Genomic DNA, 21,347 nt, shown 5'->3' on the forward strand with positions numbered 1-21,347 from the left:
AGTATGTTCAACTGTTTTTTTTTATCCCAATCAATTTTTCTAATCCGACGGGTTCTTTCATTGATATTTGTTAAATATTCCATCAAGTTAAAAAAAAATTATTTAAATCATCTCTGGTCTTGTACCAACAATTTTGTTTCTGTGTAAAAGAATATATTCTCGCTTGGCTGCATTCTGCCTAGACACACTGCGTTTTAGTTGCTGCCTAATGGGTTAATTTGCTGGCGATCTATATGTATATTTTTGGCTGTCTCTAAAGATTACCTCTTCACATTTCTCACCCACACATCTAGCTGCTCGAGAAGCGGATCGAGAAGTTTACGGAGTCCACAAGTCAACAGCTATTCATTAGCAATCCCGAGAGTGAGCGTTACGTGAAGGACGAACTGCGAAAACTCAACGACAAATGGCAGAGCTTCAAGGATCAGGTGAAGCAAAAACGAAAGAGCCTCAATCAGGCAACCGAGTTCTTCGAGGTGGTCGAAAAGGTGTGTAATTAAATTCCTATAAATTCTATTTAAATAGGCACCGTAAATAATTCTTACAAAACTCTCACGATTGCCGTTTTAATCGAAAAATTATTGAAATTTTATTGCCGTAAGCTCTTTGTGTGACATTTGGTAACTTAATGTATGTTCACATGATAAATCAAAAATACATTAATTATTAAAACTGAATTATATTTTACTGCTTAATTAAGTCGTTAATATCTTTTGTTTTATAACGACAAGTGCACTTCAATATTTTTTCTTTTAAGTTGTTAAACCCTTAGTCAATTTAATATATTTAATATTTTCTGCAAGTTACTGAAGTTCTGTGTGGCATTTGGTAACTTAATGTACATTAAAACAATAAATCATGAATGCATAAATTATTAAAAAATTTAATCCATTTGTATAAGTAATTTGAAATATTTATTACACGCTTGTAAATCTTTAGACATTTTGGTACATTTTAAGTGTTTAATAATTCTATTTTAATATTCCGGTTTTAACTTTTTCCAGATCGATGCAGAGTACCGTGAGATTAGCTACTTCTACACTAGTGTCTCGAATAAGGTTCCCTATCTCCGCGACTCCGTGGAGGCCGGCAATTTGGTCAACGACATCGAGAACTATGTGAGCAGTCGCGAGGCGGCACTGCGTGCCAAGTTGGATAGTGCCTCGCAATGTGCCCACGATATGAACAAGGTGTCGACCTTGTACAACGATGTGATGAACATCTTCCAGTCCTTCATCAAGCTCAAGATGGACATAAATGTGGTGCAGGAGAGGCTCAAGCAGGAGCAGCGGCAAAAGGAGCAAAGGGAGCGGGAGGCTCGTGATCAGGCGGAAAGGGAGAAGGCTTTAAGGGAATCGGAGGCCAAGGAGCGATTGCTCAGGGAGGAGCAATCGCGTTTGGAGCATCAGCGTCAGCAGGCGGCCATCGAACAGGCTCAAAGAGAATTGGCGGCCAGGGAATTGGCTCTGCGGGAGCAAGCTGTTCGCGAAGAGGAGGCCCGGTTGCAGTCGATTCGGGAGCAGGCCAGTCGCGAGCAATTGGCCAGGGAACATGCTGCCCGCGAGGAGGAATCCCGCATCCAAGCCTTAAGGGACATAGCACGCCGCGAAGAGGAAGTGCGTCTGCAGAGCAAAAGGGATGAGGAAACTCGTATTCGTCGCGAGGAGGAGGAAAGATTCCGCAGAGAAAACGAATCGCGATCGAAACGTGAAGAGGAAGCACGCATTCAGCGTGAGGAGATCACTAGACTTCAAACGCTTCGCGATCAGATGGAACAGCAGCGCACCGTAACCGAAAATATCCGAAAGGACATACAGGTCAACTCCATTTTCACCGAACTGCGCTATGCCTCTCCACTCTTCATTCGTCCTCTCAAGGATGCAGTGACTCGCGAAGGGGATCGTTTCGTGTTCGAATGCGAAGTCAGTGGAACCCCGGAACCCGCAGTCGAATGGTTCAAAGATGGCATCAGTATCCAAAACAATTCCGATTACAAGACCACTTTCGATAAGGGCATCTGCAAGCTGGTGATTGAGGAAACCTTTGCTGCCGATTCAGCACGATTCAGTTGCCGTGCCTCGAATTTGGTGGGAACTTGCGATACTAATGCCACTTTATGTGTTCGGGAAAATGCCGCTGAAGTCCCGTTGGTACCACCAAGGATTCTACGATTCCTGGAGAGCGGCAAGGCCACTGAGGGCAGTTCCTTCCGCTTTGCCTGTGTGGTGGCTGGTGTTCCTTTGCCCACCGTTCAGTGGTTCAAAAATGACAAGTGCATCGATGATTCCCCTGACTACGTAATTAGCTACAACAATGGAGAGGCTACTCTGAAATTCGAGGAGGTTTTCCTTGAGGACGATGCTGTGTACACCTGCAGTGCCTCAAATCCGGCGGGTATTGAACACTGTTCGGCATCTTTGATTGTGGAACGTAAGTCCTCATAAAAACAATACTCAAATAAATTACATCTAATAACTTTCTAAAAATAATAAAATTACAACTGCATTTAAATTAACCACCATTTTACCAACTTCCAATTTTGTACTATTACTTTTTGGATAAACAAAGATTAAGAATTTTCATCCTTATAAAACCTTTCTGAAAATAAAAGCGTTTAAAAAGCATTTGAAATGAACAACTTATTTTACACATTTTTCCCTTATTTTAGCTTTGGAGCCAACAGAGTTGCCCAGCTTCAAGGTTCCCCTATCTAATGCCATGGCTCGAGTGGGTCAAAAGATCAAATTGGAGGCCATCGTGAGTGGAATTCCAAAACCAGAAGTCTATTGGCTGCACAACGGCAAACCCTTTCAGCCACGGGATTCCAAGGTGAGTTCGAAAACAGCCATAAATGAGGGGTAATAATCTCGTTAATTATACTTTTTACTGGAAATATATCTGTGAGAATATATTTTTGATAGATATTTATACATTTTCCTTGCCATCATTTTTCTTTTATATTTTTGTCTTTACCAAGTCAGCAAATATTTGGTCCCCATTTGGGATTTATAAGTTAAAATGAAAAGTGCTGACATATTTGTCTTAAAGAATTTTTTATCAATTTAATCAGACAATGGGATTCTGTAGATCGGAATAATACGTTTAACTTTAAATATTCAAATTAAGATTAGGAAGCTCGATTATGTGACCTAGAAAAACATCAATTGTTTTATCTTTTTTCTGTTTCCACTCGAAAAATCCCTGTTTAAACTATAAGAATGTATAGGAGAAAAATCTGTATATAAATGTTTATTTAATTTCGTTTTGAAAGGAAACCCCCAAAGATTTCCGCCGACTTTCTCCCGACTGTTGGCGATCAGAGCCCCCTGCAAAGGGTAAACAACAAATTGAAAGGCATACCACCTAGTACAATTCCCCCAACTGTCTGGCGATTGACCATTTCCATATACACAACACAGCAACTTTGTATATACCACATGAAAATCTTCGGCTGGATAAAGCAGCCAGAATTCTATATGATTTTTGCGGTGGGCGTTGCATGTGCGGTTTTGGACTCTACATACTCGTATAGTAGTTCCAAAATTCAAAAAGAAATGATCTGTCTGACGTCAGTCACGCATAAAATGCCTCTCCTTCCTTTCAAGACGATCATCGTTGGTCAAACAGAATTCAAGGCGATCGTTTTGAAAACACGCCAACGCACTTTACGAACAGAAAGTGCGCGCTGCATAAGTTTGGCCAGCATATAGCCGCCATATAATATCTAATAGCTGCAATTTTTGGCAGCTCTACTCTGTGCAACAAGCCATGCGATTCGCATGGCGAATCCAATTCACCACAGTCAGGCCAGGCAATTTGTTTATTGTGGGCGCCAACATTGTGTATACAAATGTGCGCATATATATCTATGCAGATTTTCAATTTTCATATGGCAAATAAAAACAGAAAAAAGCGAATAAAAATTAAAAATTAAGAAATGATTTCATTGGCAGCACTTTTAATTGCCGCCGTTGTCGTCGCCGCTGCTTTGACAAAACATGATCTCACTTTTATTTGATGAATTAAACAATTTCAATTATACGAACAAATCCATGATTATTCTCCATTGATGCGTTGAACACCTGAACTCAGGTGCTTCCTGCAATTTGGGGCAAAACAAAGATCATTTGTTGTGCGAAAATAAACAAAGTGTTCGTGGTGTGTGCCCCTCCAAACCGCCGGATGTGCCTCATCCGAATAACATAGACATAGTCGTAAATAAGATTTAAATCGGTGTAAAAACGAAAAGGAAAATTTTTAATTGCAAAAAAAAGCACAAAACTAGAACGAGAAAGCATTCAAAATACACCACATTTTTGATGGTCTATGTGTGTGGGGTGGTGTGGTGTGGTGAATACCGAATACCGAAACTCAAACTGATTTGGCTTTTCTCTGTACTTTCAGTACGAATACGGCCGCGTAACGCTGATAATACCGCAGGCTTATCCCAACGACGCCGGATCCTACGTCCTGAGCGCCAAGAATTTAGCTGGCGAGGCCTATACCAGTTGCAACGTGATAGTGAAAGGTCGTTTACCACACGAGACCTCCGATTCCGAGATGGCCAGTGACATAGAACCAATCAAGCCGGCCGTGCATTTGCCCCTGAAGGATGTCTCCATATTCGAGGGAAAACCAGTGAGGCTGGATTGCGTGATTGTGGGCCAACCCGAACCTGAAGTCATCTGGTATCACAATGAGCGACCTGTCAAGGAGTCCGCCGATGTTCAATTGCTGTTCCAGGGGGATAGATGCTCTTTAATCATCCAAGAGGTTTACCAAGAAGACGCAGGTCACTACAAAGTGGTGGCCATTAACTCTGCCGGTGAAGCCTCTAGCAATTGTGAACTCAAGGTCACGCCGTTGAATCAATCGGAACCCGCCACACGAGCACAGGCGGAAAGGCAATCCCTGCCCAAGGATGCGCAGCCCAAGTTCGAAAGACTTCTCTCCGATGTTTTGGCCGATGAAGGCGAGCAGGTAATCCTTGAAGTCCAGGCCAGTGGCGATCAACCCTTGACCGCTCAGTGGTTCCTGACCAACAGGGAACTTCAGTTGGATCAAAGGATCACCACTCAATCGGATTCCGAACTGGGCATCTTTAAACTCATCCTGAACAATGTGAGTGGCGATGACAAGGGAGTCTATACGGTAAAAGTCACCAATCCAGCTGGAGATGCCAAGTGCTTTTCACATCTTATAGTGAAATCAGTGAATGCACCCGAAAATCGTAGAAGTAGTCAATCCTCAGTGGAAATTCTAGATCGTCATCAGTGTCCAGAATTTAAAGAACTATTTAGCGACAAACAAGGCGAAATCGATGAGGTCATCAAGTTCGAGTGCATAGTCAAGGGCAAACCGACACCAAAAGTCCACTGGTTCTTCAACGATCAACCCGTGCATGGGCATAATTTCTTGGTCTCCACAAGCGGTGAACGTCAAGTGTTAACCATTCAGAAATTAACCCATGATGCGGTGGGCAAAATCAGCTGTGTGGCTGAAAATGAGGCAGGCAAAGCCACCTGTGTCGCCTTTTTAAATATCATTGGCAGTGGTCTACCCACCACCAGTGATGTTCAAACAATGAGCCAAGAACACAACACGGAATCTTCGAGAGTAACGATTAAAAAGCAAACGTTTACCACCACCTCTACATCGCAGGTGAATTCGTATGAGGGGAATGCCCCACAAACCGAGATTCATCACTCCTCCGCTCACATTGATCAATCCCTGAAGCAATTTGGACAACAAAGACCCGAGATTGTGGAGAGTCATCACTATCAGGAATTGAACAAAAGCAAGGAAATGAGCAGTCCAATTGTGCAGCAAAAGTCCTTTAATTTCATCCAATCCAGTGGAGCCAATGGAAAATCCACCGTGGCCATACCAGATTCACCCACTCGCCTGAGGAGGGAAATAGCTCCTAGGTTTACAACTCCACTTAGCGGAAAGATTGTGGATCAGGGTACCGATGTCAGCATGGAGGCCATTTACGATGGCTTTCCCTCGCCCGAAATCAAAGTGGAGAAAAATGGAGGCCAACTGTTCGACGATGCCCATACCAAGATATCCAACAAATGCAATCGCGTGACCATCGAACTCAAACAGGTGGGCGTGGCCGATGCGGGACGATATGCGGTGACCGCCTCCAACACAGTGGGTCAATCCACCAGCACTGCGGATTTGGTTGTTAAAAGTGAGTATTGAAAATATTTATTCAAGAGGGGTTTTAAATAGACTCTGTGAACAGCAAATTGAAGTAGCATGAATCACAGAAACTCTCTTAAATATATTTAAAAGAAATGCAGATTTATTTTACAGTTTTTCTAATATTCGAACGTATATATAATATATATTTAAGAGGTTTTTGAAAGTACATTGTGTGAACTGAAAATAATACAGTTTAGTATAAATTGGACGCCTAAATAAGATGTACTTGAAATCTCTAATCAACTAGATATTTTATATTTTTTTTAAAGGATATGTTTAATTGCGTATTTATTGTTTTTAAATAATACTATTTCAAGACATAAGTTTTCAATAAAATATTTAAGGCATTGTACTTTTTTAACAAAACCGTGGCCCAATAACTTAAAGAATAAATTGAACAAATTCGCAGGAAATACTAGTCTCCAAAAACGGAAATCTTAATATTAATGGCGCCCAACGTTAGACTATCCGCGACCTAATTTAAACCTATCAAATAACGACCACCACCGGCTATTTCTTTAAGAAATCAACTTCCCAGAATTAAATGAACTAAAAAAGCTGGCGAAATCTAAAAAGAAAACCGCATACACATGTTCCCGGGGATGGGCCCTATATCATATGTTGCCCGTCTGTCCATGCGCCACATCAATCAGCGGAGAGCATTAAAGTGTCATTGTCGGGGAACGAGGGACCGTCAATAGATCTTCAAACGTCAATGCCTTGAACGCCGCCCATGACTGCTACCCAGAATATTGATGAGTTTCTAGTGGTCGACGGGGTAGAGGATGATGATTCTCAGCTATATTGTTTTTGTTTATATTTCAATCTTTTTTGTATGGCTGATGTTTGGCTGCCCGGGTGAGGGAGAATCTTGGCCAATGCAAAAGAGATTTTCTTACACAAATTTATAAATACTCTCTGGCAGCCGTGGGGGTAGTGGGTGGTGGGTGGATACGGGATGTGGATTGGGGTTGGGGCTGTGGGATAATGTCTGCAATTATTATTATGTAAATCGCGTTAAAGACTGAAGATCGTTTATTTACTCGGGCTGGCTGTTTGCAGATTTGTCGCTGCCTGCAATGTGTGTTTGAGATTATTTTTACTGCCTGTCGGCTGTCTAAACGAATTATTCATTATGGCCGATTATTGGGACGGCTGTTCAAGTAAATTATTCGGCAACAAATCTGTTGCAATGACACACAAAAGGCTGATATATACTTATCTTCACATATGTTAATGCTCATTGTTTAATCTGTCTTTTCCACGAATTTAGAGACCATATTCCCGCCTGTATTTGGACGTCGTCTGCAGGCTCAAGTCAGCAAAAAGGGCGAGAAATTGATCATGGAGGTGGAGGTCACCGGGTTGCCGGAACCCACGGTCACCTGGCTAAAGGACGACAAACCACTGAAGGATGCAGGCATATCGGAGCATCGTCTGCTGGCCCAGGGCAACTCATTCAGACTTATAATCGAAAAGGGTAACTATTTTATTCTATCATCACCTCCCCCATCGCAAAAACTATGTATTTAGAAATTTTACTTTCGAATTTTCTTTCGAAATTAGCGAAATCGAAAGGAAGTGACAGCTAAATGGCAGAAAACGAAAATTGTTTATGCAACCCACATTTTGTCTATGTTTAATTTATCGCACATCAACACTAAACATGTTTTTGCAAACATCACAAGCTAAATCTTAAGTCTTAAACTTGTTTATATACGTTTTAATTGTCTTGTTTTTATTGTTTACAACTGTGCATTGCAGCAATTTTCGTACATATATAATTGAAATTTAAGAATCAAGACAATGAAAGTAAATAATCACATGCAAAAAAAAATCAAATATATATGTATATATATATATATATATATATGTACGTGTGGTAATTGAAAAGTTATTAGTTATACGTTGGATTTTAGCCAATTTATGTTATAGCAACAAGAAAAAAATGTGTATTCGACAAAATTATTTATTTAAATAAATATTAAAAACAAAAATCCATTGCTTCAAAATGGATTGATATTTGATAACTTTTTTAATTTTTTTTTTTTTTAGCGCAAACCTCTGACTCTGGAAAGTACATGGTTCGTGCAACAAACGCAGGAGGTGAGGCAAAAAGCATTGCCGATTGCGCCATTTTGGAACCTTCGCCGGAACGCATGCAGGAAGTGGTCAAGACCATTGTCTATGAAACTGGTCCAGCTGTGGCTCCGTCCAGCGATTTCAAAACCGAAGTAAGTGTGCATGTGCTCAATATCTAACCACCGACTACTATGCATTATCCTCCACGATCACCTACTACAACTCTTTCAATCTACTCCGATCTATTCTATCTCTTCTTTTTTTCGACTCTGTTAACTTACTTTTAAATTGATCAATATAATAAACCAAACTTTTGTGAATTTTCTCCTCTCATGATATCAACGTCGTTCGTTCTTTCGTTTCGCTTTGCTCATTCCACGGGTTTGCCACACTCCTTCATCATCACACACAACAAAAACAAAAAAAACACACAACGAAACCAGCAGAATCAGAATGGAAACCAAAACGGAACCCAACAGTCGTTCCAGAGCAGTCAGACCGATGTGACCAGTGCCAATGATCTCCACGGTTTGTCCGAGTCGAAAGTGATCACTGAGCATCGTTGCACCACCGAGGCAACCATGCGTCTAGAGCACAAATCGAATTACTTGGATCTGCCGGAGCTAACTTCGCGTCCCAAGACACCAACCACAAACGATACAATCATCATCACAACGAACACAACCACTGCCAGCATGGATCAGCCAGATCAGACACAGCCCATCACAACCAAAGCCCCCCCACCTGTGCCTCCCAAGCCCTGTACTCCAGTGGTGGCCACCACATTTGGGCAACAGCAGCAACCACCGCAGACGCTGATCAGCACCAGATACGAGCAGAGTGAGCACAAGTCAACCACTTCGTCGTCCTCGTTCGACTACTTCAAGAAGATCGATGAGGAGACAGTGACCCAGCGACCGAAGCCACTGGCCTTCAAGCCACTGGAGACGGTGGTGCGACAACCTCAGGCGCAATCTCTGGCAGAGGAGCTTAGAAGTCTTAATCTGATACCAGGAGATGCCCCGGAATTCTGTTACTCACCAAAGACCGAAAGAAACGAACCGAAGGTACCACAAATCACGGAGAAGATCAAGATTCTAAGCGAGGTCCAACCCAAGGAGCCACCACCACAAGGAGGTGTACCCGTATTCCCACCACCACTGGGTCTGCAAACTGTGCAGCATGAAACCACAACCACCAAGGAGGTGAAAGTGGAGTATGGACAACCCATTGTGCGACCTGCAGCGGTTTTGGCCACTCCTGCCCAGCAAAATCCACGCTCACCCTCACCAAAACCCTCTGCCGAAGGTGTGGCCATGTCGAAATTGTGGACACCCACTGGAGTTACTGGTTACTCGAGTGATGTGGAGCAGAAATCAGAGAAGACAATGATCTCTAAGCTGGCCACACCTACACCGACCAAGGAGCTAAATGCACCTTTCCTGGTGAATCAGATAGTGAAGAGCATACCTCCGACGACAACAGCACCTGTAACACATTTGGTAAATGTGGAACTGGAACCTGGAACACCACCAGAAATTTGCTTTGCTCCCAAGGTAGAAGAGACTTGTCGCCGTTCAATTGTCGAGAGCATAGAGCAGAAGCTGGAGCAGAATTTGATCCAAGGACCTAGTAAAGTGTTGCCCCACTCGGTGCCCACTTTGACACCCAGCAATGTTCAGACGAAACCGGTGGGTAACAACGCCACCACCTACAGACCACCACCTCCTGTTCTACCCACCCGTTTGGGACTATACGAAAGCGATTACGAAAGTGATCGGTACAAGTACAGTGGCAGTGAATCGGATGTGGAGCCTGGAAATCGCAATCAGCAACAACAGGCCACCACGGAGACGACTTCCTTCAAGTCCAGTGGCTATGCAGCTGATACAGAAGAGCATTCGAGTTATCGCAAATCGGAGACAAGTTACTACGAAACCAAGTCATCATCCACAATGGGAAATGCACCAACGCAGACACAATTTCCCAAACTGCAGCCTGAGCCACCGGCACAGATTTACTTCACACCGAAGCCACAACCGCAGGTGCAACCAGCACAATCGAATTTTAGCAGTCAGGAGGCGAAGGTTCGCATTAGATCATTCTCTCTGTGTCTATCTGTGTGTGTGTCGTTACTTTTGTCGTTCATTATCGTTGTTGCTAGCACTGGGAGCTCAAAGAAAGCTCCTACTTACACCAGCAAAAAGCCTCTGTGTCGTTGTTGTTCGTACTAGTTAACTAGCTAACACCTGAAATACCTACCAATTAATTACTAAGCTCCTTGATTATCATTCGCATTTTACATTAGATGAAACTTTAATGCCTCTAATTCAGTTATTATGATTTCCTGTTCGTTCATTTGAATGATGTTTCATTTACCCTACTCTAACCTAAACTATCAACCTAATCGCCTGATATCTAAGCCCGTTCGTTAACTCTCATTTCCCTCTGTGTCTTACTTCTTTGTGAGTTATATTCTTATTAATATTGTTTTCTTACACTTTAGGACTACAAGTACACTTCGTCGAGTATGACCAGTAACTACTCACACAACATGCAGAGCAGCAGCAGTTCCTCGCATCACGAAACCAAGTTCTCCTCGTCGGCAGCACCACAACCACCAGTGGTAACCTATCCTAGTCCCATTCCTGCCCAAAGGAAAACCCCGGCAGCGGAGTTTAGTGACTATAGCAGCGAGATTGATGAACGCTTCCGTTCTGTGTCCCGAACCAATGAATCCGATGCAGAGATCAAGGGCTATCGCGTGGTATTCCCACCCACACCGACTCCACGCACAAATATTGCCACCAATGGCCACAAGTCGCCAGTGGTGGTGATTACTCCCTCGCCCATGGAATTTGAGCCTACTCCTCAGGATGGTAGCTATGCCAGGCCCAAGTTCGAACCGATTGGCAGGGAGATACGCCATGAAATCAAGACGGAGAGCAGCAGCTCGAAGCAGTCCAAGTTTATGCAAAATCAACAGCAACAACAGCAGCCTGTTTTTAAGCCCAAGCCAGTGGCGGCCAAGTTTATAGCGGCCACGCAGCAGCAGCAGCAGCAGCAATCCAATCCAAATGCCCGTCCGACCATGTACTACAATGCTGTTGCTGGAGCTCCGATGCATCTGGCCAAGATTGCCAGCGAAACGAAGAACGTAATGCAGATGCACGAATCCACGGAGAGTTCGCAGCGAGTGGTGAATATGCAGCAAACGAAGAGAATCATACACTTTGATAGTCCGCAGGAGCAGAGGGATCAACAGATATTGGAACCCTTTCCCTACAGTCCAGCCACAAGTCGTACATCCTCGAGGCAATCGCATTTTCCACCACCAGCTACTCCCACAAAATTTGTGCCCGGAGAATTCCGGGAAAGTGATTACGAGAGTGAGATTGAAGGTGCACGCATTCAACCTCTGTGGTCACCATATGGCGATGGTTTAACCAAAGGTTTTCGAAGAGTGGCTCCACCTCAGGGAGCTGGAAGGTCCTGCAGTCTGCCACGAACCTATGAAAGAGTGCTATCGCCCATGGAATTCGATCGTGGTCCCGAAATGCCGAGCAAAATCCATGTGGACGTAAACACCTTGAGGAAGGAGCAACGCGGTGGCAGTACGGTGACCACCCAACATCGTACTCAATCCTTGAATAGGAACTCCACAATGAGACAACAGCAGCAGCAGCAGCAACAGCAGCAGCAGCAGCAACAGCAGCAGCAGTCCATGGATCAGATAGACAGGGCCGGAACTCTGCCCCGATATGGTTATAGCAATCTCCAACAGCAGGCTGAGAATCAGGGACGTCGATTGGGGTCTACCTTCCTGCAGAAATCTCACCAGTTCGTGGATGATGTAAGCAGGGATGTGAGAAGCGCCGCATCGAATGGAATGCGACCAGGTTTCAAAAGGGCTCCCAGCGAGGGCAGCAGCCAACAACCTCAGGCCTTCCGGGATGAATCGCGCGTCTCTCAATACGGTAAGTGTTCACTTTTCATTGCAAGCCTCGGACTAAAGCCCGCAGTAGAGACTTGGAGCCAGCTCCCCCACATTTGAATTGGTATTTTTAGATTTGAAAATTGAAATTTTAAATTTGAATTGGTATTTTAAGTTTTGAAATTTACAAATTTGAGAATTCAGTTAAATTGGTTTGAGAAATTTGCATCCACATTCACCTTGAAATTATTATATTTTTGTTTATCGGGATGACATTTATTAAGTTCCTTCTTCGAAACAAAAATGTTACTAATCATCATTTAAAGACCGTAATCATTAATTAGGTTTAAATTGTTTAAATCCAAAGTTCGCTATTTAATTCAAAACCTTTACTAATTTTATATTTTATTTTTATATATATTATATTTTATGATTTTATTAGATCAAATCATAACTTAACATAATTATTGTTTGTGTCTATATTATTTAATTTGTTAAAACTTTTCAGTTATACATTGGGCATCCAAATAATTATTTATATGTATTTTTGTTTTATAAGTTGTCATTTATTTGTACATTTACCCGAATCATTATAATGCCTTTTTAAGCTCAGGATTTAAAATGTTTGTTTCATACAAACTGCTTACAAATCCCTGATTATCAATATAAGCCCTTTACCGTATATGTTTGTCTGTAAACTGAAATCAGGCACCAAATGCGTCGACCCCAATACCGGTTTAATCTATTTCAAATACGATTTTGGCTATGAGTTTGGCATCCTGTTCCCCGGCGAGGGTCACAAATTCGTCAGTAGCCAGTGGAACAGCAGCGGCAATAGCAATAGCAACAGCAATGCCAGCAGGCCAATCCAAAACGGACGCCACTCCCCGTATCCACTGAAACTTGCTCCCGGCAATGAGCTAGTGATTCCCGTCCAGCACGAGAGATCCTCCGCTCAGGGATACAGTTCCGACAATGAGGTGCAGCGAAGGAATCAGACCAGGAATTGGTCTGGAACCACCAAACCGATGGCTCCACGAACAATCGCGAACAGTCAGAAGCGCTATAGCCTGCCCAGTTGCCATAGCCTCGATATCCACCTGGATCGCCTTCATGCACAGGCACCGCGACTGCCGCCGGATCAAATGATCCGCACAGGTACTGAAGCCATTAAAAAAAAGAGAACCAGATGGAAGCTATCACTCAGAACGGCTTTGCGCTATCACAATCGCTATCGATGTTGTCAATTTAGTCTAGGACAAGTTTATGTTGTGATCACGGTTGTCGCAAAAAAGATATAGAAAATATACATGTGGGCCACAAAAATCACTAGAACTTTGAAAACACTTAAAAAGATGTCTAAAAGTATGCAACAATATATCTAAAATCCGTAAGTCCGATGGATTTATTGCGAAAGACGACGTTCAATTATTCACTGCATACTTTTTAGACACCATTATAATTGAAAAAGTCTATTGATTTATGATATTTGTATCTTTTGATAAAAAACATAGCGACAATCGTAGCATTTGTGCCCTTGTGATTAACCCCCCAAAAACGTCATCAGCAGTAGCTTAAGTGTGTAAAAAAGCAGGTCCATGTTGTTGTTTAACCTCAAGTCGGAAAGCATGCTAACCCAAAATGTTATCCAGCTCGCTGCCTTGTATTTTTTGCATGAATTGTTTGTTTGCGTTCTTCGTGTTTAAACTTTAAAGTGAAACGTCGTACTTCTAAGTGTTTGTGTTTTGTGCTTGCCGCGTGCTAATCCCACTAATGGATGCGCTTTGAAAACGCTGAGCCAGAGATTCTAATGGTTTTTCCCCACACAATCCAACTCCAGTGCCGGAACTGCCCAATACGGAACCCGTCAATGCCCATCTGAGTCGCGATGAGCTGGCACAAAGGCAGCCATTATTCATAACGGTAAGCTAAGAGTCATTAACCCCCTAGAACCCACCTAAACTCAGACCCGTAAATCTCTCTCGTATCCCTCCAAAAACCACGGGACGGACAGCCCCTGAAAGACATCGCAGTCGGCGTGGGCGGTACGGCTCGTTTTGAGTGCATTGTGCAGGCGCATCCGCAGCCGCAGGTCAACTGGACCCACAACGGCGGACACTTGGAGTCCGGCAGCAGGCATTGCATCGAGTACCGGAACGGCGTGTGCCGGCTAACACTGCCGCAGGCCTATCCGGGTGAGTACTGTGGACAAGCAGGTCAACCACAGGGGCACGGAAAATAATTGGGGGCTCTGTTGTGAAGGTTTCATTAATTAAGAGTCTTGAAAAGCATATTTACAAAGTCCAAATTTTTAAAAAGCTTTAATTGTACGACTTCTTTACGAAGAAATACAACCTGAGTTTATCATTTGTATCTATATTTTGCTTATCATTTGATAATTTGCATCAGAAAGACCTTAAATGCTCGTTCCTATCATTTTTAAAAAGCTTTGATTCAATTCTACAAATTTTTACTGAGAGGTAAAACATGATTTTATCATTTGTAGTTATCTTAATTTTTCTTAAATGACAAACGACCTCAAAGGGCCTTATCTTACCTTATCCTTAAATTAAAATACTTTTAGGAAATATAACACAAATATAACACAAACGTATTACAAAATCTTTGTGTATAAGATTTTAAACTTTTAGGGTCTTATAAAATTTGTAGTTTGGAATAGTATTTAAGATATTTGATCAAAAAGGTAACATTCCTTATGTCCCAAAATCTTTCTAAGTGGAATAACTGCATTTTATCTACACTTTTTTGTAAATGGTATTTGCAATAGAAAGACCTTATAAAGACATATTTTTAAAAATAATAGTATTGTTTTGTTTAATATTTTTTTAGAAATTAATATTTGCATCAAATACCGTATAATTTTTTGTTAGCTTGTCAATAAGATAAAATATTTGTTTTATATTTCAAAATATTTTGTATAAAATATTTTAATTGTTTAAAATCTTTTAAAATTAAATCCAATGTTTAGTTTTAGTTTTACAAGGTAATTAACAGATTTGAAATATATAAGTGATATCAAACACAATGTTTCTTCATAATAGACCCAATTTTTTTCCTGTGCATAACCAAATCGGGCCAGCTCATTAATCGTTTAACTTCTCTCTTTCTCGTTTCCTCCCGGAATCCTTGGCATCTTTCGGAATGGTTCGGAATCTGGCAGATGACAACGGCAGCTACGCCTGCACCGCCATGAATCAACTGGGTGCGGCAACCACCAGCGGAAATTTGACCGTTTCGAGCACAAACCGTGGATTTAGATACTAAGCTCGTTTAAATGCAACTATTATTATTATTTGCTTTATGATTTGTTCAATGCCAAAGTTTCGCCTTATTGTGTGTATGTATTCACTGTGCCCGTGTCACTTATTCTGTTCTGCCCCATTGTTTTCTGGGTTGTTGGAATTGTTTAAAACCATCGGCCAAAGTCCCCTATTTAGTCCCCATTATACATGCATACAACAAAGGAATATAGTATTACTTGTGTTTCTGTCGAAAATAAATAAACCAACATTAAAACGAAGAAGGAAAGTGTGTTTCATGTTCATAAAATTTTTCCGAATTTTCCTCACTCTGCTGATCGTGAAAAGCTTGAAGGTGGCGCTCTCTACGCTGAATGTCGCGCAATATGTTCGAAAAAGCTATACAGATTTATTCGAAAAAGCTTTCGAGCTATTAAGGCGTTAGATGGCGCCAAACGATCGCATATCTCAGAATTGAAAAACATATATATCAAAATTATTAATAAAATCCATATTGAAAAATATTTTGTAAGAAAAGAATGCGAAGAAATTTGGGTTTCTAATGTGCATTTTTATCAAACCCTCAGATCTTTGAAAAATAATCTTTTAGATTGATTTTGACATTAAGTTTGTTGCTCTTTGATCTGTTCCCAAGATTAATTATTCTTTCAGCACACATTTATTTTCTGCCTTAAGAATCTTAAAATCACGTAAATCTTGTCAAGCACTTAGAGTATCAATTAATATCAGTCATTTGGTTTTCATTACTCATTACAGTATAAATATTTAAACTAGGCCAAAAAACTGCTTTCAAAATCAGGTCAGATAATTCAAAAAAAAGTTCTGAGGCATCGGCTGAACAAATGTTTGGATTTGTGTGAAATGAAATGTTGTGGGTGGGCGGCTGACGGTTCAACTAAGTTTCGATTTGCTGCTCATAGATGATTTATTTGCCTTTCTGCAATGTTTATTTATCTAATTTTCATGGCATTTTGTTTTTGTCGCGACAGCTTGCCAAGAATCAACGGCGAGTAAAACGCGCAAAATGCGAAAAATTTCCTCGAAACAAAGGGGCAGCATAGAAACTCGGACAGGCCAGACATAAACACTCTCGGCTGTCAAGGCAATGAGCGCACACATGGGCCCAGTATTTGGGCCTTAGAGAGTCCTTGACACTGACACCGAACCCACAGCACCTGCTGTGTTGCCAACTAATAGAGTGTGACATAGAAAGTAGCTAAATCGTTCGCCAAAAATAGCTATAAATCAATGGAAGTCCTTTAAAGTAGTTTTGCAAATAAAGAATACATTTGTAATTTAATTAGAAAATAAATTTTTGTATACTTTATACCTACTTTATTGAAACCTTTCAACAGTAGTGTGAAAAATCATAACAGTTTTATCATTTATAAATTACGCAATGTTCTTATAGAGAATCCAATCTAATGATGAAACATGGATACAAAATATTATTAAGTTCATGGATTTGGCTTGAAATTAACCATTTAAAAAGCGGATAACCTAAAAAAAATATTTTTTAAAAATCAAAACCCCTAAAATGAAGGGAAAAGTTTCTTGACATATTAAACAAAAAAAATAGTAAAAATAAGTAGATTGACTCACAAAAAAGCCTTGCTCATCATCTACAAACTCATCTGAATTTACCACTTGCCTTAGCGCATTTGACACACTTCTGTCGATGATTAGTCGCAAGTGGGTGGGTGGTCGAGTGGTTAGTTGGTTAGTTGGGTGTTTTTGGGTGGTTCAAGGTCCTCGCCTGCCAATCTGCCAATTCTAATTGTGTGCTTAGTGCCTGGCCAAAGTGTTCGAGTCATTAGGCAGCGGTCCAAGAAACAAATTAGATCCCACTAACGGGCCAAATGCAAGCACTCTGAGTCATTTGCAGCATCATGGCCAGTGCTTAGTGCATCGTTTACGAAAATATAATGGCGTGGTAATTTCAATTGAAATCGGATTTTGAATGCGAGCATATGGCCGGATTCGGCACCTTAATGATTCATAAAATTGCTTTCCGCGCCGATAAAACGCTGTCAGATATTAGAAAAAACTCTGTCAAAATAAAATTCTTTGCAAAAATATGAAAAACATTTCGCGTGTGGCGAAATTAAAATATTTGGCCGTGTCCGGCCTGTATACCATATTCCTTTTCTCTCTTTATTTTTCTTCTTTTTTTTTTTTTGGCACATTTGCAAAATTTCACTCGCTTAGTGCAAACACAATATCTGTGTATCGTGTGGCAAATGTTTAGCCAGTGCAAAAAGGTAAATGTTATTTTACCAGATTCCAATACCTAAAGCCAAACATTATCGCTTATTCTGAATACGATTGCGAAATGCCTGGATTGTTCGGCGTGCCAAAATATGTGCTACATATTTTGACCACCAAAGTGTCCCATTCTACATTTTTTTGTGATGAGTCTTTTTCCGTAGCTATACAAACATTCGCATTATGGTTTTTTCCCTGCTCTCTGTGTTTTTCTAAATTAATTGGGTAATTTTCTTAAAATAGCAAATGAACTCAGCGCAACAAGTCACAAACCACACACACAAACACAAACACACCACACACATTTTTCTTTTGCCACTTTAAATATTCGTTCATATTTTCTTCGATTTTCTTTGTTTTGTTCAGAACTGTGTGGATGAGGAAACAATTTGGTGATCCATTAGATGAGGTCTTTCTGTGGGATCCAGTTGAGTGGTTTATTATGACATTATATTAGATTGGTCAACACGGCAAAGGCGTGGTCTCACTTTTAATAAATGTTTAATAATTCAAAATTTTTAAGATCATAAGATTATATCTAATGAGCTATTTAATAAGAAGTTCACTTAGCTAACTACGTCGTACTGCAAAAATATAGATATACGTTTTATATAATTTATATTTTCTGGCAGATAATTTTGTATGGCCGGCGCACTTGCCGCATATAAATTTTAATAAGACTATTTCCGCTTTGGTTTCGGTCAAATCTTTGGGCAGCCGCGACAGTCTATACATACATTTACCAAATTTGTATGTTTATAAACTGGATAAGAGCCAAAGGCATTCGAATCTGATACTATAAAGTAGTTGGGAGCCTCGTAAAATTGTTTTCCTCACACCCACGCGGCAGCAGAAAAACGTAATAAACCAGCAGCAGTTCGAAAACTTAAGGAATTGGCCCAAAACTGCGCAGATGTTTGAACAAAAACCATTTAGCACTTCAGTTTGCCCAGCATTTGTGCAAACATGAAAATATTTTAATGTCTATATGCATAGATTTCATTTAATTGGGCGCAACAAACAGAAAGACTGGCGCCTTGAAGAAAAGGCCCGCGAATTCAGTTGCATAATCCCCGATGACAGGCAGCATCAACTGAGGAATGGGTTTTTTCTAGGAATGGGTTCTAAACAACAGCGCTGCCACGCGTTGATGACCCTGCCAACCAAGTCAGTCACTCTCGCGGGGCGAAAAAGAATCTTGGCAACTTATTTATTTATACGCACGCTGTAAATTAGCAAACAAAATAGCGAACTAAATCAGACAATAGAAAACTTGGTGTGTTGAAAATGTGCAGTGATTTCGATGCCGCTGAAAAAATCGGGGCCAAGTTTTAGCATAAACACGAATTCCGTTAATTGCCAGAAAGGCGCTAGAGCTTAATTGTTTTCAGCTAATTGAGCAGGAATATAAAAACGCAGCAGTGCAGCCATAAAAACAGAAGATCCCAATCATTTCCGCGTTTCTAATTCGCCAAAAGTCTTAATCTTCGATATACAGAAAAAAAATACTACACATAAGATTTGAAATGCCTTAAGTTGGTGCTAGTTAATGTAATATATCTTTTTTATGCATTGTCTCAAGGTTTTTGTTAAATACATTTGTGGGGAATTTTGGCAAAGGTTCTTTAAGGCCTCTTAATATAGCAGTATTTTTATTGTCTCAAATAATGAATAGCACCATTATTATATTTATATTTGTTTATTGACTAGTTGCTGACTAGTTATAAGGCCAAGTTCTAAGATTGAGACAGGATGTCTTATGTCTGAAATTACCAAATTACTAAAAATAAATGGTTTCATACATTTTTCAGGATTAGGAGTAAGAAATAGATCATTAAAAGATATTGTAGTACCTTGAAATATTAAGCATTTGCTTAAAGCGTTTTCGTTCCTACTCAAACCGCGAATAGGGCTTTTATTATCTACCATTGCAATAATTTGTTCTTATTTCTTTCCCTGTACATTTTTGCAGATCAAGGCACTCAAACGGATAGTTTGCTAATAACCGAAGAGGAACCGGCGCCGGAGTTCACGGAACATCCCCTGGATAATAATGGCGTCAATAAAACGCCTTTGCGCAAATCAGCCTCGTTTTCCTCCACATCGACCAGTTCGCCGGCGAGTTCGTCCATGGGTTCGGCCACATCGACCATGTCGTTACGCTCCTCAACGCCTCTGAGAAACAATCCAAATCATTCCCAGTCGAGTCGAGCTCTTCGCAGCGACACTATCAACACGTTCCAAAAGTGGGAGACCACGATCGAGTCCATCAGCTATGTGAGCACCAAGACCGTGTCCATTTCGGATTTTAGCCGGGAGCCGCAGCTCCGAGAGCAAACAGGTAAACACAATCAAAATCAATCATTTAAATGGCATTCTCCGATTTGTTTACATTAAAAATGTTGTTTGCATAATGAATCCATAATTAATCATCGGCCAAATGCATCCATCTTGATCCTCAAGCCATCTGGAAAATTGCTAACTACAAAATGGGCCGTCGTTTCGATCTCTCAATCGCGCATCTCGCATCCATTTGCCATGTCACGCAATCCATACACACATATCACATATTTCGAATATCTTTGAGGTACCGCATGTAAAATCACTAAATATAGATTACAGCCACCGCTCTTCTCTGCACCACATTGCAACTTTCATTTACCAGAAAGGGAGGTTCGACAGTTCGAGCGGATAGCTTATGGTGGCGGTGGGGGAAAAAGACTCTAACTGCGACTCGTGTGTCTAATTGTATAAACAATTGATATGAAAAGGCTGAAGAAAAATAGAAAATAACTGTGAAGGGCCGAAGTTGGAATACTCTTTCGTTTATTATTTAAAAATTTAAATAGAATAAATACAAGCAGATAGAAATGTAAACTTCTTCAAGATACGTAAATTAAGGATGGTAAAGGTAAAGAAATATTTAAGGTAAAATTTGTAAATTTTAAAAGTAGGGAAAAACTTTCTTACAACAACATAAAATTAAAATCATTAGATAGTTGTTGTACCCACTTCGAGGGACTAAGTCGACCACATTTGGACATTTTATACCTAAATTGCCGCTTGGCATGCAGTGCTCTTGGGGCGCAGTCGCCGCAACATCGTTGTTGTCGACGTTCCGTTTCGGTTTTATGGTTTTGCTGAATGGTGGGGGCTTAAGACCGGGACTGGGACTTGGTATTGAGATTGAGATTGAGATGGAGACTGGCTGCAATGGTCGCGAAATTTGATGCCAAAACGAGACTCTGGCAATGCAGATCTGCTTACGCGACTCATTACATCTGGGCAAAACATAAAACACACAAAGTCCAACCGTAGTGTATTTATAACCCTAAGATGGGATTGCCTTGGCTTGGGGTCGCCAGCTCAGCGGCTTTGGGGGGGGTGGCATTCACATACATACTCGAAATCCCAAGAAATATACATCATTCTCGCTCAGCCTGTTGCATGTTGCCTGCTTCCAACACTCAAGTGTCAACTCAACTCATCCAGTATCTGTTGCTCATCCTTTCGATCTTGTTTTCTGTACGATCGTTAATTGAACTCGAATTATTCTTCTCGTTTTTGCAGTTAAT

At 41.0% G+C, this 21,347-nt stretch overlaps 1 protein-coding gene across 4 annotated transcripts in view; it reads left to right on the forward strand.

Annotated features, from left to right (window-relative positions):
• LOC121467099 (muscle M-line assembly protein unc-89) overlaps positions 1–15,767 on the forward strand; it is a 35,065-nt gene extending 19,298 nt beyond the window's left edge. Inside the window, exons 8-19 of one of the 4 annotated variants that reach the window (XM_041708197.1) lie at positions 294–488; positions 1,005–2,430; positions 2,669–2,829; positions 4,405–6,196; positions 7,484–7,690; positions 8,266–8,444; positions 8,736–10,379; positions 10,799–12,269; positions 12,935–13,384; positions 14,067–14,149; positions 14,241–14,421; positions 15,408–15,767. In XM_041708197.1, the coding sequence (XP_041564131.1) occupies positions 294–488; positions 1,005–2,430; positions 2,669–2,829; positions 4,405–6,196; positions 7,484–7,690; positions 8,266–8,444; positions 8,736–10,379; positions 10,799–12,269; positions 12,935–13,384; positions 14,067–14,149; positions 14,241–14,421; positions 15,408–15,511 (7,893 nt within the window). In that variant the 3' untranslated portion in view covers positions 15,512–15,767. The remainder of the gene's footprint in view (positions 1–293; positions 489–1,004; positions 2,431–2,668; positions 2,830–4,404; positions 6,197–7,483; positions 7,691–8,265; positions 8,445–8,735; positions 10,380–10,798; positions 12,270–12,934; positions 13,385–14,066; positions 14,150–14,240; positions 14,422–15,407) is intronic. The other 3 variants (XM_041708198.1, XM_041708195.1, XM_041708196.1) reach the window with 3 other exon arrangements.
• The last annotated feature ends 5,580 nt before the right edge of the window (positions 15,768–21,347 follow it).

The sequence above is a fragment of the Drosophila elegans genome, unplaced genomic scaffold, assembly GCF_018152505.1.
Source record: "Drosophila elegans isolate 14027-0461.03 unplaced genomic scaffold, ASM1815250v1 contig_208, whole genome shotgun sequence".
Lineage (NCBI taxonomy): Eukaryota > Metazoa > Arthropoda > Insecta > Diptera > Drosophilidae > Drosophila > Drosophila elegans.